We start from the raw sequence: 17,392 nt of genomic DNA on the forward strand, positions 1-17,392 counted from the left end.
ATGGCCCGGCCAGGGGACGCTCCCGCCGGACATTCCCACGGTGGCCGCAGGAGTTTCCCACGGTGGCCGGGATGGGCCGGGGGGGTCGCGCTGCGGCCGCGTGAGTTCCCCACGGGGAGTTGGGGACATTCCCACGGGGGTAGCCGGGATGGGGAGGGGTCGCACTCCGGCCACAGGGGTGTCCCACACTGACCAGGGCTCCCGGATTGGGGGGTCAGCCCCATTTTCCCACGGTGGTGGCCGGGATGGGGAGGGGTCTCGCTCCGGCCACAGGGGTGTCCCACACTGACCAGGACTCCCGGATTGGGGGGTCAGCGCCATTTTCCCACGGTGGCACGCGGGTCACGGAGGGTCCTGCTCCATCCGGTGCCAGGGACATGCCCGGGACCCGCCCCCCCCTCACCGAGATCTCTCCCCACAGGTTGTGCCATCTGCCTCCAAGCCTCCGAACCCCTCCAGGGGGACACCGAGGACACCCCAATGCCGTGGCCACCCCCGTCCACTCTGCCGGACACCCCCTTCCCCAGCCGGACGCTGGCCGCGGTGGCCGCGGTGGCCGAAGCGCTGCTGAGCCCCGGGTACTGGGCGCTGGACCGGCTGCTGGCGCTGCTGGTGCCCACCACGGCGCAGCGGGCGCGCTGGCGGCGGCACCGGGCCGGGCGCTGCCTGGCCGTGGGCGCCCGGGTGCTGCTGGCACCGGCGCTGGCTCTGGCGCTGGCGCTGGCGCTGCCGCCGGCGCTGCTGGGGCTGCTGCTGTGGCTCCCGGCGCAGGCCAAGCGCCGGCCGTTCGTCCACCAGCGCACGGCGGGCACGGCCGCGGCCGAGCCCTGGGACCCGCGGCGAGCGCGCGGCTTCACCTTCCTGACGGCCAACGTGTGCCTGCTGCCCAGCGGGCTGGCGCGCTTCAGCAACCTGGGCGACACGCGGCGCCGCGCGGCGCTCATCGGGCGGGTCCTGGCGGCCGGGGCGCCCGCGGAAGCTGCCGGACACCGGCGCGGGCTGCTGGAGCCGTGGAGGGGCCGCGGGTACGGGGGCACCGCGGCGCGGGGGCACCCGGGTGGAGACGCCAGGGGGGACGCGTGGAGGGCGGCCGGGCCGGCGGAGACGGTGGATGGCACGATGGAATGGTCGGAGATGGCGGTGGGCAACCCAACGCCAATGGGCAACCCAATGTCGATGGGCAACCCAACACCGATGGCCAACTCAACATGGGTGACCAACCCAACTGCAATGACCGACTCAACATGGATGACCAACCCAACTGCAATGACCAACTCAACATGGGTGACCAACCCAACTCCAATGACTGACTCAACATGGATGACCAACCAAACTCCAATGACTGACTCAACATGGGTGACCAACCCAACTCCAATGACTGACTCAACATGGGTGACCAACCCAACATTTATGGATAACTCAACTCCAATGACCAACTCAACATGGATGACCAACCCAACTCCAATGACCAACTCAACTCTAATGACCGACTCAACATGGATGACCAACCCAACTCCAATGACCAACCCAACGCCGATGACCAACCCAAGCCTGGGAGCCGCTCCATGCCCAATGTCCAGCCCGGGGCCGGAGCGGCCGATCCCGCTGGCTGACCCCATGCCCCCGGTGCTGAGCGCCCGCATCCCGCCGGACGTGGACTTCGTGTGCCTGCAGGAGGTGTTCGACGGCGCCGCGGCCGCCGTGCTGCGCCGGCAGCTGGGGCGGCGCTTCCCGCACGTGCTGTGGGGCGTGGGCCCGGGCGGGCTGCGCTGCGGGCGGCTGCGGGCGCTGGGCAGCGGGCTCCTCCTGGGCAGCCGCTTCCCACCGCTGGCCGCCCGCTTCCTGCCCTTCCCCAACGCCGCCCGCGAGGACGCGCTGGCCAACAAGGGGCTGCTGGTGGCTCAGGTGAGGGGGCGACACCTGGGGGGGACACCTGAGGGGTGTGGGGGTGACATGTGTGGGGCTGAGGTGACGTGTGACGTGTGGTTGGTGTCCCCTCCAGGTGCTGTTGGGGATGGGGAGAGGCCGGCGCGTCGTGGGGTACCTGGGCTGCACCCACCTGCAGGCGCCCGCGGGTGAGTGGGGACATGGTGATGGCGTGGGGGACACCGGGGGGTGACACTGGGGGGGACACTTGGGGTGTCTGGGGGTGTTGGGGCTGTGTGGTGTTGTCCAGCTGTGTCCAGGTGTCTGTGTCCGCTTGTGTCCATCTGCTCATGCGTGTGTCCACGAGCCCGTGTCTGTGACTCTGGGTCTGTCTGTGTCCCCGTGTCCACGTGTCTGTATGTGTCCATGTGTCCATGTTTCCAGATCCCCATGTTCCTGTGTCCCCTGTCCCTGTGTCCCCATGTCCCCATGTTCATGTCCACGTGTCGGTACAGGTCCATGTGTCCATGTCCCCATGTCCATGTCCCCATGTCACTGTGCCTGTGTCTCTCCATGTCCCCATGCCCCATGTCCCTGTCCCAGTGTCTGCACATGTCCCCATGTCCATGTCCTCATGTCCATACCCAATATCCATGTCCCATGTCTCCATCTCCATGTCTGTACATGTCCCCATGTACAAATCACCATGTCCATGTCCCCATGTCCATGTCCCATATCCATGTGCCCATGTCCCTGCGTCCCCATGTCCCCGTGTCCCCGTGTCCCCATGTCCTGTGTCCCCATTCCTGTGTCTGTACATGTCCCCATGTCCCATGTCTCTGTCCCAGTATCTGTACATGTCCTCATGTCAACGTCCCCATGTTCCCTGTCCCCATCTCCATGTCTCTACATGTCCCCATATCCCCACGTTCATGTCTCCATCCCTATGTCTGTACATGTCCCCATGTCCGTGTCCCCATGTCCCATGTCCCCATTCCTGTTTCTGTCCATGTCCCCGTGTCTCGTGTCGCTGTCTCTGTGTCTGTACATGTCCCAATGTCCCCATGATGTCCCCATGTCCCTGCCCCAGCCAATGCCACCATCCGTGACCGGCAGCTGTTCCTGTGTCTGTCCCTGTCCCCATGATGTCCCCATTGTTCCCCTGTCCCAGCCGATGCCACCATCCGTGACGAGAAGCTGTCTCTGTGTCTGTCCATGTTCTTGTGTCTGTCCCTGTCCCCCTGTCCCAGCCGATGCCACCATCCGTGACCAGCAGCTGTCCCTGTGTCTGTCCCTGTGTCTGTCCCTGTCCCCATGATGTCCCCATGATGTCCCCATGATGTCCCCCTGTCCCAGCCGATGCCACCACCCGTGACCAGCAGCTGTCCCTGTGTCTGTCCCTGCGTCCCTGTGTCTGTCCCTGTCTCTGTCCCTGTCCCCATGATGTCCCCATGATGTCCCCCTGTCCCAGCCGATGCCACCATCCGTGACCAGCAGCTGTCCCTGTGTCTGTCCCTGCGTCCCTGTGTCTGTCCCTGTCTCTGTCCCTGTCCCCATGATGTCCCCATGATGTCCCCATGATGTCCCCCTGTCCCAGCCGATGCCACCATCCGTGACCAGCAGCTGTCCCTGTGTCTGTACATGTCCCCATGATGTCCCCATGATGTCCCCATGATGTCCCCCTGTCCCAGCCGATGCCACCATCCGTGACCGGCAGCTGTTCCTGTGTCTGTCCCTGTCCCCATGATGTCCCCATTGTTCCCCTGTCCCAGCCGATGCCACCATCCGTGACGAGAAGCTGTCTCTGTGTCTGTCCATGTTCTTGTGTCTGTCCCTGTCCCCCTGTCCCAGCCGATGCCACCATCCATGACCAGCAGCTGTCCCTGTGTCTGTCCCTGTGTCTGTCCCTGTCCCCATGATGTCCCCATGATGTCCCCATGATGTCCCCATGATGTCCCCATGATGTCCCCCTGTCCCAGCCGATGCCACCACCCGTGACCAGCAGCTGTCCCTGTGTCTGTCCCTGCGTCCCTGTCTCTGTCCCTGTCTCTGTCCCTGTCCCCATGATGTCCCCATGATGTCCCCCTGTCCCAGCCGATGCCACCATCCGTGACCAGCAGCTGTCCCTGTCTCTGTCCCTGTCCCCATGATGTCCCCATGATGTCCCCCTGTCCCAGCCGATGCCACCATCCGTGACCAGCAGCTGTCCCTGTCTCTGTCCCTGTCCCCATGATGTCCCCATGATGTCCCCCTGTCCCAGCCGATGCCACCATCCGTGACCAGCAGCTGTCCTGGGTGCTCCAGTGGCTCCGGGAGTTCCGGGATGAGCAGCACCGGCCTGGGGACCTGGTGGCCTTCGATGTCCTCTGCGGGGACCTCAACTTCGACAACTGCTCCCGAGGTGGGGACAGGGGACACGGGGGGACACGGGAGGGGGACACAGGGGGACACAGAGGGCAGAGGTGTGGGACACGAAGGGACGCAGGCAGGAGACAGAAGGACATTGGGGGACACGGGAGGGGGACAGAGGGTCGCGGGGGGACACAGGGGACAAAGGTGTGGGACACGAAGGGACACAGGACAGGGACAGAGGGACACGGGAGGGGGACAGAGGGACACGGGGGGACACAGGGGACAAAGGTGTGGGACACGAAGGGACACAGGACAGGGACAGAGGGACACGGGGGGACATGGGGGGACTCAGGGGGACACGGGAGGGGGACAGAGGGACACGGGGGGACACAGGGGACAAAGGTGTGGGACACAAAGGGACACAGGACAGGGACAGAGGGACACGGGGGGACATGGGGGGACTCAGGGGGACACGGGAGGGGGACAGAGGGACACGGGGGGACACAGGGGACAGAGGTGTGGGACACGAAGGGACAGAGGGACGTGGGGGGATGCAGAGGGGACACTGTGGGGACACAGGCAGGGGACAGAGGAGCCGGGTGGGGGACACGGGGGAGACACGGAGGGACAGGATGGGGGACAGGTGGCTCATGGGTGGGGGACACACGGAGGGACATTGGGGGACACAGGTGGACGGGAGGGACACGGTGGGTCATGGGTGGGGGACAGTGGGGGACACGGGGAGAGGGGGACATCGGGGGGACACGGAAGCACAGGGGGGACATCGGGGGGGACACGGGGGTGACAGCAGCGCCGTGTCCCCGGCAGGTGACAGCCAGAACCGGCGGCACGCCCTGTTCAAGGAGTTCTGGGACCCCGCGTGCCGCGACTCGGGCCAGGAGCAGCCCTGGGCCATCGGTGGGGACACCAATGCCACCTCCCCGGGGACCCCAGTGTCACCTGTGCTCGGGGACCCCAGTGTCACCTGTGTCTGGGGGAGTGCACTGTCCCCTCCCTGTCCCCTGGGCTCCTGCTCACTCCCCGTCCCCTCCTGTCCCCTCCTTGTCCCCTGGGGTCCCATTCATGTCCCTGTCCCCTCCCTGTCCCCTGCCCATGTCCGGGGTCCCGCTCATGTCCCTGTCCCCTGCTGTCCCCTGCTGTCCCCTCCCTGTCCCCTCCCCATGTCCGGGGTCCCGCTCATGTCCCTGTCCCCTGCTGTCCCCTGCTGTCCCCAGGGACGCTGCTCAACTACCTCAGGATCTACGAGGAGCCCGTGTCCACCCCTGAGGAGATGAAGAGGTGACAATGGGGACACTGGGGACACGGCGGGGGGGGGGGGACACTGGGGAGGGGGGAGGAGAGGGTCCTCCATGCCTGTGTCACCGTGGCCCCTCTGCCACCATGTCCCCGTGTCCCCGTGTCCCTGTGTCCCCACGTCCCTCTGTGTCCCCATGGCCGCATGTCACTCTGTCCCCATGTCCCCGTGTTCCCATGTCCCTGTCACTCTGTCCTGTGTCCCCAAGTCCCCATGTCTGTCCCCATGTCCCACTGTGTCCCTCTGTCCCTCAGGACACTGTCCGAGCCGTGGGGACGCGAGCGGTTCCTGGCCGGTCCCATCCTGTCCCCGTGTCCCCATGTCCCCATGTCCCCATGTCCCTGTCACTGTGTCCCACTCTGTCCCCATGTCCCTCTGTCCCTCAGGACACTGTCCCCATGTCCCCATGTCCCCATGTCCCCCTGTCCCTCAGGACACTGTCCCCATGTCCCCATGTCCCCCTGTCCCTCAGGACACTGTCCCCATGTCCCCATGTCCTCCTGTCCCTCAGGACACTGTCCCCATGTCCCTCTGTCCCTCAGGACACTGTCCCCATGTCCCCATGTCCCCATGTCCCCCTGTCCCTCAGGACACTGTCCCCATGTCCCCATGTCCCCCTGTCCCTCAGGACACTGTCCCCATGTCCCCATGTCCCTCAGGACACTGTCCCCATGTCCCCATGTCCCCATGTCCCCCTGTCCCCCTGTCCCTCAGGACACTGTCCCCATGTCCCTCAGGACACTGTCCCCATGTCCCCATGTCCCCATGTCCCCCTGTCCCTCAGGACACTGTCCCCATGTCCCCATGTCCCCATGTCCCCATGTCCCCCGTCCCTCAGGACACTGTCCGAGCCGTGGGGACGCGAGCGGTTCCTGGCCGGTCCCATCCTGTCCTGCGGGACCCTGGACCCGATGGCCGCGCGGCCGTGGCAGGGCCGGAGAGTGGACAGAGCGCTGCTGAGGAGGGGGCCCACGCTGACCACTGTGAGTGACCGCTGGGACCCCTCAGGGACCCCCTCCGTGACCCCCTCAGTGACCCCTCCAGTGACTCCCCAGTGACCACTGGCATTCCACACTGACCACTGTGAGTGACCGCTGGGAAACTCCCAGCGACCCCTCAGTGACCTCTGGGACTCCGTGTTGGTCACTGTGAGTGACCACTGAGACTCCCCAGTGATCCCTCAGTGAACCCCCAGTGACCCCCCTGGGACCCCCCTGGGACCCCTCCAGTGACCCCTCAGTGACCCCTCAGTGACTCCCCAGTGACCACTGGCATTCCACACTGACCACGGGGAGTGACCGCTGGGACCCCTCAGGGACCCCCTCCATGACCCCCTCAGTGACCCCTCAGTGACCCCCCCAGTGACCACTGGCATTCCACACTGACCACGGGGAGTGACCGCTGGGAAACTCCCAGCGACCCCTCAGTGACCTCTGGGACTCCGTGTGGGTCACTGTGAGTGACCACTGAGACTCCCCAGCGACCCCTCCAGTGACCCCTCAGTGACCACTGGGATTCCACGCTGACCACTGTGAGTGACCGCTGGGACCCCTCAGGGACCCCCTCCGTGACCCCCTCAGTGACCCCCTCAGTGACCCCCCCAGTGACCACTGGGATTCCACACTGACCACTGTGAGTGACCACTGGGAAACTCCCAGCGACCCCTCAGTGACCTCTGGGACTCCGTGTTGGTCACTGTGAGTGACCACTGAGACTCCCCAGTGATCCCTCAGTGAACCCCCAGTGACCCCCCTGGGACCCCTCCTGTGACCCCTCCAGTGACCCCTCAGTGACCCCTCAGTGACTCCCTAGTGACCACTGGCATTCCACACTGACCACTGTGAGTGACCACTGAGACTCCCCAGTGGTCCCTCAGTGACCTCCCCGGGACCCCCCCAGTGGCCCCCCAGTGACCACTGGGATTCCACACTGACCACCATGAGCGGTCCACTGCGACCCCAGTGACCCCTCGTTGAACCCCCATTGACCTCCCTGGGACACCCCTGGGACCCCCCTCTGGCCGCTGTAAGTGACCCCTGGAACCCACACTGGCCACCATGAGTGACCACTAGGAGCCCCAGGGACCCCTCAGTGACCCGCCCGGGACCCTCCAGTGACACTGCACTGGCCACCATGAGTGACCACTGGGACCTCAGTGACCCCTGGGACCCACACTGGCCACCATGAGTGACCACTAGGACCCCAGTGACCCCTGGGACCCCATGCTGGCCACCGTGAGTGACCACTGGGACCTCAGTGACCCCTGGGACCCCATGCTGGCCACCGTGAGTGACCACTAGGACCCCAGTGACCCCCGGGACCCCATGCTGGCCACCATGAGTGACCACTAGGACCCCAGTGACCCCCGGGACCCCATGCTGGCCACCATGAGTGACCACTGGGACCCCAATGACCCCTGGGACCCCATGCTGGCCACCGTGAGTGACCACTGGGACCCCAGTGACCCCCGGGACCCCATGCTGGCCACCATGAGTGACCACTAGGAACCCCAGGGACCCCTCAGTGACCCGCCCGGGACCCTCCAGTGACACTGCACTGGCCACCGTGAGTGACCACTGGGACCTCAGTGACCCCTGGGACCCCATGCTGGCCACCGTGAGTGACCACTGGGACCTCAGTGACCCCTGGAACCCACACTGGCCACCATGAGTGACCACTGGGACCTCAGTGACCCCTGGAACCCCATGCTGGCCACCATGAGTGACCACTGGGACCTCAGTGACCCCTGGGACCCCATGCTGGCCACCATGAGTGACCACTGGGACCCCAATGACCCCTGGGACCCCATGCTGGCCACCATGAGTGACCACTAGGAGCCCCAGGGACCCCTCAGTGACCCGCCCGGGACCCTCCAGTGACACTGCACTGGCCACCATGAGTGACCACTGGGACCTCAGTGACCCCTGGGACCCCATGCTGGCCACCATGAGTGACCACTGGGACCTCAGTGACCCCTGGGACCCCATGCTGGCCACCATGAGTGACCACTGGGACCCCAATGACCCCTGGGACCCCATGCTGGCCACTGTGAGTGACCACTGGGACCCCAATGACCCCTCACTGAACCCCCATTGACCCCCCTGGGACACCCCCGTGACCCCGTGCTGACCACTGTGAGTGACCGCTGAGACCGCCCCCCAGTGACCCCCCAGTGACCCTTGTGACCAGGAGCTGGCCACCGTGAGTGACCACTGGGAACCCCAGGGACGCCCCTGGGACCCACCCACCACAGCCACGAGTGACCGCTGGGGACCCCAGTGACCCCTCAATGAACCCCCCTGAGAGCCATCTAGTGACCACAGTGACCCCTCAGTGACCCCCCCCAGGACACCCCTGGGACCCCCACAGTGACCTCATTGACCCCAGTGACTCCGTGCCGGCCACTGTGAGTGACCACTGGGACCCCAAGGACGCCCCCAATGAACCCCCAGTGACCCCAGTGACCCCTGTGACCCCATGCTGGCCACCGTGAGTGACCCCCAGTGTCCTCAGTGACCACTGGGACCTCCCGGTGACCCCCACAGTAAACACCCCAGTGACCCCTGTGACCCCACACTGACCGCTGTGAGTGACCACTGGGAACCCCGTGTGACCCTCATGACCCCAGTGACCCCTGGTGTCCCCGTGACCCCGCCCTGACCCCGCTGTCCCCACAGGAGGTCACCGGCTACTCGGTCATCACCGAGCTGGCCACAATGTCTGACCACCTGCCCGTGGCCCTGCGGCTGCGCCTGGGGCCCGCTGACCTCTGACCCCGGCGCGGACACGGCGCCGGACACCAGGAGGGACACCGGGATGGACACAGCTCAGAGCTGAGAGTGTGGCCACACTCTGGACACCAGGCTGGACATGGGGCTGGACACCTGGCTGGACACGGGGCTGGACACCTGGCTGGACACTGGGATAGGCACAGGGATGGACATTGGGATGGACACGGGGCTGGACACAGGGCTGGACACGGGGATGGTCACGGGGATGGACACCGGGATGGACACTGGGATGGACACTGGGATGGACACTGGGATGGGCACTGGGATGGACACAGGGCTGGACACAGGGCTGGACACTGGGATAGGCACAGGGATGGACATTGGGATGGACACGGGGCTGGACACAGGGCTGGACACGGGGATGGTCACGGGGATGGACACCGGGATGGACACAGGGCTGGACACTGGGATGGACACAGGGCTGGACATGGGGATGGACACCTGGCTGGACACAGGGCTGGACACTGGGATGGACACTGGGATGGACACTGGGATGGGCACGGGGATGGACACACGGCTGGACACTGGGATGGACACGGGGATGGACACCGGGATGGACACCGGGATGGACACGGGGATGGACACGGGGATGGACACTGGGATGGACACTGGGATGGACATGGGGCTGGACACGGGGATGGACACCGGGATGGACACAGGGCTGGACACGGGGATGGACACTGGGATGGACACAGGGCTGGACATGGGGATGGACACAGGGCTGGACACGGGGATGGACACTGGGATGGACACCGGGATGGACACTGGGATGGACACTGGGATGGACACTGGGATGGACACGGGGCTGGACACGGGGATGGACACAGGGCTGGACATGGGGATGGACACGGGGAGGGACACTGGGATGGGCACGGGGATGGACACACGGCTGGACACTGGGATGGACACTGGGATGGACACGGGGATGGGCACGGGGATGGACACTGGGATGGACACTGGGATGGACACGGGGATGGACACTGGGATGGACACTGGGATGGACACGAGGATGGACACAGGGATGGACACGGGGATGGACACTGGGATGGACATGGGGCTGGACACGGGGATGGACACCGGGATGGACACAGGGCTGGACACGGGGATGGACACTGGGATGGACACAGGGCTGGACATGGGGATGGACACTGGGATGGACACCGGGATGGACACGGGGATGGACACTGGGATGGACACTGGGATGGACACGGGGCTGGACACGGGGATGGACACAGGGCTGGACATGGGGATGGACACAGGGATGGACACGGGGCTGGACACAGGGCTGGACACTGGGATGGACACAGGGCTGGACACGGGGCTGGACACTGGGATGGGCACTGGGATGGACACTGGGATGGGCACGGGGATGGACACACGGCTGGACACTGGGATGGACACGGGGATGGACACTGGGATGGGCACGGGGCTGGACACACGGCTGGACACTGGGATGGACACGGGGATGGACACTGGGATGGACACCGGGATGGACACCAGGATGGACACCGGGATGGACACGGGGATGGACACGGGGATGGACACTGGGATGGACACTGGGATGGACATGGGGCTGGACACGGGGATGGACACCGGGATGGACACTGGGATGGACACTGGGATGGACACGGGGATGGACACTGGGATGGACACCGGGATGGACACGGGGATGGACACGGGGATGGACACTGGGCTGGACACCGGGATGGACACTGGGATGGACATGGGGCTGGACACTGGGATGGACACAGCTCGGACCTGAGAGTGGCCACACTCTGGACATGGGGCTGGACACAGCACTGGCCACAGCTGTGACCCCAGTGTGACCCCAGGGTGACCCCAGCGTGACCACGGCTCTGGCCACGGCAGCGGTCACTGCAGGGGACACTGGGATGGACATAGCCCTGGACACAGCGCTGGACACTGCACTGGACACAGCCCTGGACACAGCACTGGACACTGCACTGGACACAACTCTGGACACAACTCTGGACACTGCACTGGACAATGCACTGGACACAGCAGCGGTCACTGCAGGGGACACTGGGATGGACACAGCCCTGGACACAGCACTGGACACTGCACTGGACACAACTCTGGACACAACTCTGGACACTGCACTGGACACAGCCCTGGACACTGCACCGGACACTGCACTGGACACAGCAGCGGTCACTGCAGGGGCAGGATCGGGGCAATATTGATCCCATATTGGTGCAGGATTGATCCGGTATTGGTGCAGGATCGGTGCAGTATTGGTGCAGTATTGATCTGGTATTGATCCGCTATCGGGGCAGGATCAGCCTGCTATTGATCTGACATTGATTTGATATCAGTGCAGGATGGATCCAGCATCGATCCCTTATTGACACAGGATCAGCCTGCTATTGATCTGATATTGATTTGATATCAGTGCAGGATGGATCCAGCATTGATCCCTTATTGACACAGGATCAGCCTGCTATTGATCTGATATTGATTTGATATCAGTGCAGGATGGATCCAGCATTGATCCCTTATTGACACAGGATCAGCCTGCTATTGATCTGACATTGATTTGATATCAGTGCAGGATGGATCCAGCATCGATCCCTTATTGACACAGGATCAGCCTGCTATTGATCTGATATTGATATGGTATTGGGGCAGCATCAGCCTGGTATTGATCTGACATTGATCGTGTATCAGTCCAGTATTGATCTGACATTGATCCAGTATCAGGGCAGGATCAGCCTGCTATTGATCTGACATTGGTTGGGTATCAGTGCAGGATGGACCCAGCATTGATCTGGTATTGGGGCAGGATTGGTGCAGTATTGATCTGACATTGGTTGGGTATCAGTCCGGCACTGATGCAGCACAGATTGGGCATTAATCCAGCATTGATCTGACATTGATCTGGTATTGGGGCAGGATCAGCCTGCTATTGATCTGACATTGATCTGGTATTGGGACAGGATCAGCCTGCTATTGATCTGACATTGATCTGGTATTGGGACAGGATCAGCCTGCTATTGATCTGACATTGATTGGGAATCAGTCCATGATGGATCCAGCATTGATCCGGTATTGGAGCAGTATTGATCTGCTATTGATCTGACATTGATTGGGAATCAGTCCAGGATGGATCCAGCATTGATCCGGTATTGGAGCAGTATTGATCTGCTATTGATCTGACATTGATTGGGAATCAGTCCATGATGGACCTAGCATTGATTGGGTATTGGGGCAGTATTGATCTGCTATTGATCTGACATTGATTGGGAATCAGTCCATGATGGACCTAGCATTGATTGGGTATTGGGGCAGTATTGATCTGGTATTGATCTGACATTGATCGGGAATCATTGCAGCATAGATTGGGCATTAATCTGGCATTGATCCAGCATCGGTCTGCATTGATCCGGGATCGGCCCGGCATTGATTGGGCACTGCTCTGGCATCAGCCGGGCTTTGCTCTGGTGCTCTGCTGTCGGGATGAAGCTCATGAAGGAATTTTGGAAAAAATTAATTGAGTTTGGGACTTGATTGCCCAGGGAATGGGAAAAGGGGAATGGGAATGGGGATGGGGATGGGAATGGAAATGGGGAATGGGGATGGGGATGGGAATGGGGATGGGGATTGGGATTGGGATTGGGGGAATGGGAATGGGAATGGGAATGGGGATGGGGAATGGGGATGGGGAATGGGGATGGGGATGGGGATGGGAATGGGGAATTTGGGGAATGGGGATGGGAATGGGAATGGGGATGGGGAATGGGAGCGGGAACTGGGAATTGGGAATGGGAATGGGGATGGGGATGGGAATGGGGGAATGGGGAATGGGGATGGGGAATGGGGATGGGGAATGGGAATGGGGAATTTGGGGAATGGGAATGGGAATGGGAATGGGGAATTTGGGGAATGGGAATGGGAATGGGGATGGGAATGGGGATGGGGAATGGGGATGGGAATGGGGATGGGGAATGGGGATGGGGATGGGGATGGGGATGGGGAATGGAAATGAGGAATGGCAATGGGGATGGGGATGGGGACGGGGATGGGAATGGGGAATGGGGATGGGGATGGGGATGGGAAAAGGGGAATGGGGATGGGGATGGGAATGGGGATGGGGATGGGAATGGGGATGGGGATGGGGATGGGAATGGGGATGGGGATGGGGATGGGGATGGGGAATGGGGATGGGGATGGGGATGGGGATGGGGATGGGAAAAGGGGAATGGGGATGGGAATGGGGATGGGGAATGGGGATGGGGAATGGGAATGGGGATGGGAATGGGGATGGGGAATGGGAATGGGGATGGGAATGGGAATGGGGAATGGAAATGAGGAATGGGAATGGGAATGGGAATGGGAAAAGGGGAATGGGAATGGGAATGGGAATGGGGAATGGAAATGAGGAATGGGAATGGGAATGGGGAATGGAAATGAGGAATGGGAATGGGAATGGGGATGGGGATGGGGATGGGGATGGGAATGGGATTGGGGATGGATTGGGATTGGGGATGGATTGGGATTGGGGATGGATTGGGATTGGGGATCGGGGGCACAGGGTCCGGCTCTGGCTCCACCTCAAAGCCCAGGTCTGAACCCGGTGTTGATCCAGCATTTTCTCAGTATTGATCCGGCATTGATCTGGGATTGATCTGATATTGGTCCAGCATTGATCCAGCATTGATCCAGCATAGATCTGGCATTGATCTAGCCTTGGCTCACTTTTGAGTCAATATTGAGCTGGCATTGATCCAGTATTGATCTGGTATTGATCAGGCATTAATCCAGCATTGTTCCGGCATTGATCCAGCACTGATCCGGCACTGATCCATCATTGGCTCAGTATTGATCCAGCATTGAACAAGCATTGATCTGGCATTGATCTCGTATTGATCCACTATCAAACCAGTGTCAATCTGTCATTGGCTTAGTTTTGATGTGGTATTGATCCGGTATTAATCCAGCATTGATCCGGCATTGATCTGGCACTGACCCAGCGCTGATCTGGTATTGATCCAGTATTGATCCAGCACTGATTCGGCATTGATCCAGCATTTGCTCAGTATTGATCGGGCATTGATTTGGCATTGATCCACCATTGATCTGGCATTGATCTGGCATTGATCCAGCATTGATCCAGCATCTATTTGTTATTGATCCAGCATTGATCTGGCTTCAATCCAGTATCGATCCAGCCTCTCTCCAGTGGGGCTGGCACAGCCCCCATGGCACAGGGGGGTCCCCCCCACATTCCCAGATTTGGGGTCACTGGGTCGGTGTTCCCCCCCAGATCTGTGGGGCAGAGCTCTGGGGGGCTCTGTGGGGCTGGGGGGGTCCCTGGGGTCCCTGTCCCCCCCAAGACACCAGACAGGAGTTGGGGGGCACAAGAAGCTTTATTGGAGGCTGAGGGGGAACAGGGGGGAGACCCCCAAAGTGGGGAGCTGGGCCCCCCAATGGAGGGGCTGAGCTGGGGAGGGGGGGCTGCCCTATAGATTGTGAGTATCTAAATTAGGGGCTGCCCCATAGCGGGGTTAGGAGGCTGTCCTATAGCAGGGTCAGGGGCTGCCCCATAGCAGAGTTTGGCAGGGGCTGCCCCATAGCAGGTGCACAGGGACGGGGGGCTGCCCCATAGCGGAGTTAGGGGGTGCCCTATGGACTGTGTGTATCTAAAGGGGGGGGGCTGCCCCATAGCAGGGTTTGGCAGCGGGCTGCCCCATAGCAGGCTTGGGGGCTGCCCCATAGCAGGGTGAGGGGCTGCCCTATGGACTGTGCGTATCTAGGGGGGGCTGCCCCATAGCAGGCTTGGGGGCTGCCCCATAGCTGGGTGAGGGGCTGCCCTATAGATTGTGAGTATCTAAATGAGGGGCTGCCCCATAGCAGCGTTAGGGGGCTGCCCCATAGCAGGGTGAGGGGCTGCCCTATGGACTGTGCGTATCTAGGGGGGGCTGCCCCATAGCAGGGTTAGGGGCTGCCCCATAGCTGGGTGAGGGGCTGCCCTATAGATTGTGAGTATCTAAATGAGGGGCTGCCCCATAGCAGGGTTAGGGGGCTGCCCCATAGCTGGGTGAGGGGCTGCCCTATAGATTGTGAGTATCTAAATGAGGGGCTGCCCCATAGCAGGGTTAGGGGGCTGCCCCATAGCTGGGTGAGGGGCTGCCCTATAGATTGTGAGTATCTAAATGAGGGGCTGCCCCATAGCAGCGTTAGGGGGCTGCCCCATAGCAGGGTTAAGGCGCTGCCCTATAGCAGGGTTAGGGAGCTGCCCCATAGCTGGGTGAGGGGCTGCCCTATAGATTGTGCGTATCTAAAGGGGGACTGCCCCATAGCAGGCTTGGGGGCTGCCCCATAGGTGGGTGAGGGCCTGCCCTATAGCAGGTGCATAGATGGGATGGGGGCTGCCCCATAGCTGGGTGAGGGGCTGCCCTATAGATTGTGCGTATCTAGAGGGGTGGCTGCCCCAAAGCAGGCTTGGGGGCTGCCCCATAGTGGAGTTATGGGGCTGCCCTATGGACTGTGCGTACCTAGAGGAGGGGCTGCCCCATAGGCTGTGCATAGCTGGAGTGGGTGGGAGGCTGCCCCATAGCAGGGTCAGGGCTGCCCCATAGCAGGGTTTGGGAGGGGGTGCCCTATAGAGGGGTCAGGGGCTGCCCCATAGCAGGGATGGGGGCTGCCCTATAGCAGGTGCATAGATGGGATGGGGGGCTGCCCCATAGCAGGGATGGGGGTTGCCCTATAGGCTGTGCCTATCTAGGGGGGGCTGCCCCATAGCAGGGACGGGGGCTGCCCTATAGGCCGTGCCTATCTAGCAATGGGGCGCTGCCCTATAGGCCGTGCATAGCTGCAATGCGTGGGGGGCTGCCCCATAGCGGAGGTAGAGGGGTGACCTATAGACTGTGCATATCTAAAGGGGGGAGGCTGCCCCATAGCAGGGTCAGGGAGCTGCCCCAGAGTGGAGTTAGGGGGTGCCCTATAGGCTGTGCAGAGCTGCAGTGGATGGGGGGCTGCCCCATAGCAGGGTCGGGGGCTGCCCCATAGCGGAGTTATGGGGGTGCCCTATGGATTGTGTGTAGCTAAAGGGGGGCTGCCCCATAGCGGAGTTATGGGGGTGCCCTATGGATTGTGTGTAGCTAAAGGGGGGCTGCCCCATAGCAGGGTCGGGGGCTGCCCCATAGCTGGAGTGGATGGGCGGTGCCCTATAGTGGGGTTGGGGGGCTGCCCTATAGACTGTGCGTATCTAGAGGAGGGGCTGCCCCATAGCGGGGTCAGGGGCTGCCCCATAGTGGAGTTAGGGGGCTGCCCTATGGACTGTGTGTATCTAAAGGAGGGGGGGCTGCCCCATAGCTGGCTTGGGGCTGCCCCATAGCAGGTGCAGAGATGGGATGGGGGCTGCCCCATAGTGGAGTTAGGGGGCTGCCCTATGGACTGTGTGTATCTAAAGGAGGGGGGGGCTGCCCCATAGCAAGGTTTGGGGCTGCCCCATAGCAGGTGCAGAGATGGGATGGAGGCTTTTTTTTTTGGGGCCACCCCATAGCAGATTTGGGGTGCCCCATAACTGTTTTGGGGTCACACAGAGGGATTTGGGGCTGCCCCACAGCTGTTTCGGTATCACATAGTGGGGATTTGGGGCTGCCCCACAGCTGGTTTGGGCCGCCCCACAGTGGATTTGGGCTGCCCCACAGCAGGTTATGGGGTGCCCCACAGCCGTTTCGGGGTCACAAAGCAGGTAATGGGGTGCCCCATAGCAGGTTATGGGGCGCCCCACAGGAGGTTATGGGGCGCCCCACAGCCGTTTTGGGGTCACACAGTGGGGTTTGGGGTCACACAGCTGTTTGGGGCCGCCCCATAGCGCATTTGGGGCCACCCCATAAATGTTTTGGGACCACCCCAGAGCTGTTTTGGGGTGCCCCGTAACCGTTTTGGGGTCACACAGGAGGTTATGGGGTGCCCCACAGCAGGTTATGGGGTGCCCCACAGCTGTTTTGGGGTGCCCCGTAACCGTTTTGGGGTCACACCGGAGGTTATGGGGTGCCCCACAGCAGGTTATGGGGTGCCCCACAGCAGGTTATGGGGTGCC

The 17,392-nt window shown here is 62.1% G+C and overlaps 1 protein-coding gene across 1 annotated transcript; it reads left to right on the forward strand.

The window, feature by feature from the left end:
* On the forward strand, positions 1-9,504 carry LOC132076039 (sphingomyelin phosphodiesterase 5-like). The gene is made up of 9 exons (XM_059476962.1): positions 1-100; positions 422-1,193; positions 1,521-1,905; positions 2,003-2,075; positions 4,127-4,267; positions 5,047-5,136; positions 5,454-5,517; positions 6,372-6,516; positions 9,211-9,504. The coding sequence occupies exons 1-9, from the start codon at positions 1-3 to the stop codon at positions 9,304-9,306; spliced, it is 1,866 nt and encodes a 621-aa protein (XP_059332945.1). The 3' UTR covers positions 9,307-9,504.
* Positions 9,505-17,392: the final 7,888 nt, after the last annotated feature.

The sequence above is a fragment of the Ammospiza nelsoni genome, chromosome 1 (assembly GCF_027579445.1).
Source record: "Ammospiza nelsoni isolate bAmmNel1 chromosome 1, bAmmNel1.pri, whole genome shotgun sequence".
Lineage (NCBI taxonomy): Eukaryota > Metazoa > Chordata > Aves > Passeriformes > Passerellidae > Ammospiza > Ammospiza nelsoni.

Excerpts from the sequence above, each read along its gene's own strand:
- LOC132076039 (XM_059476962.1), top strand. The coding sequence starts at position 1 with ATGGCCCGGCCAGGGGACGCTCCCGCCGGACATTCCCACGGTGGCCGC. Across the intron at positions 101-421 it reads GGGGGTCGCGCTGCGGCCGC|GTTGTGCCATCTGCCTCCAA; the intron begins GTGAGTTCCCCA and ends CTCTCCCCACAG. Across the intron at positions 2,076-4,126 it reads CCACCTGCAGGCGCCCGCGG|CCGATGCCACCATCCGTGAC; the intron begins GTGAGTGGGGAC and ends CCCCTGTCCCAG.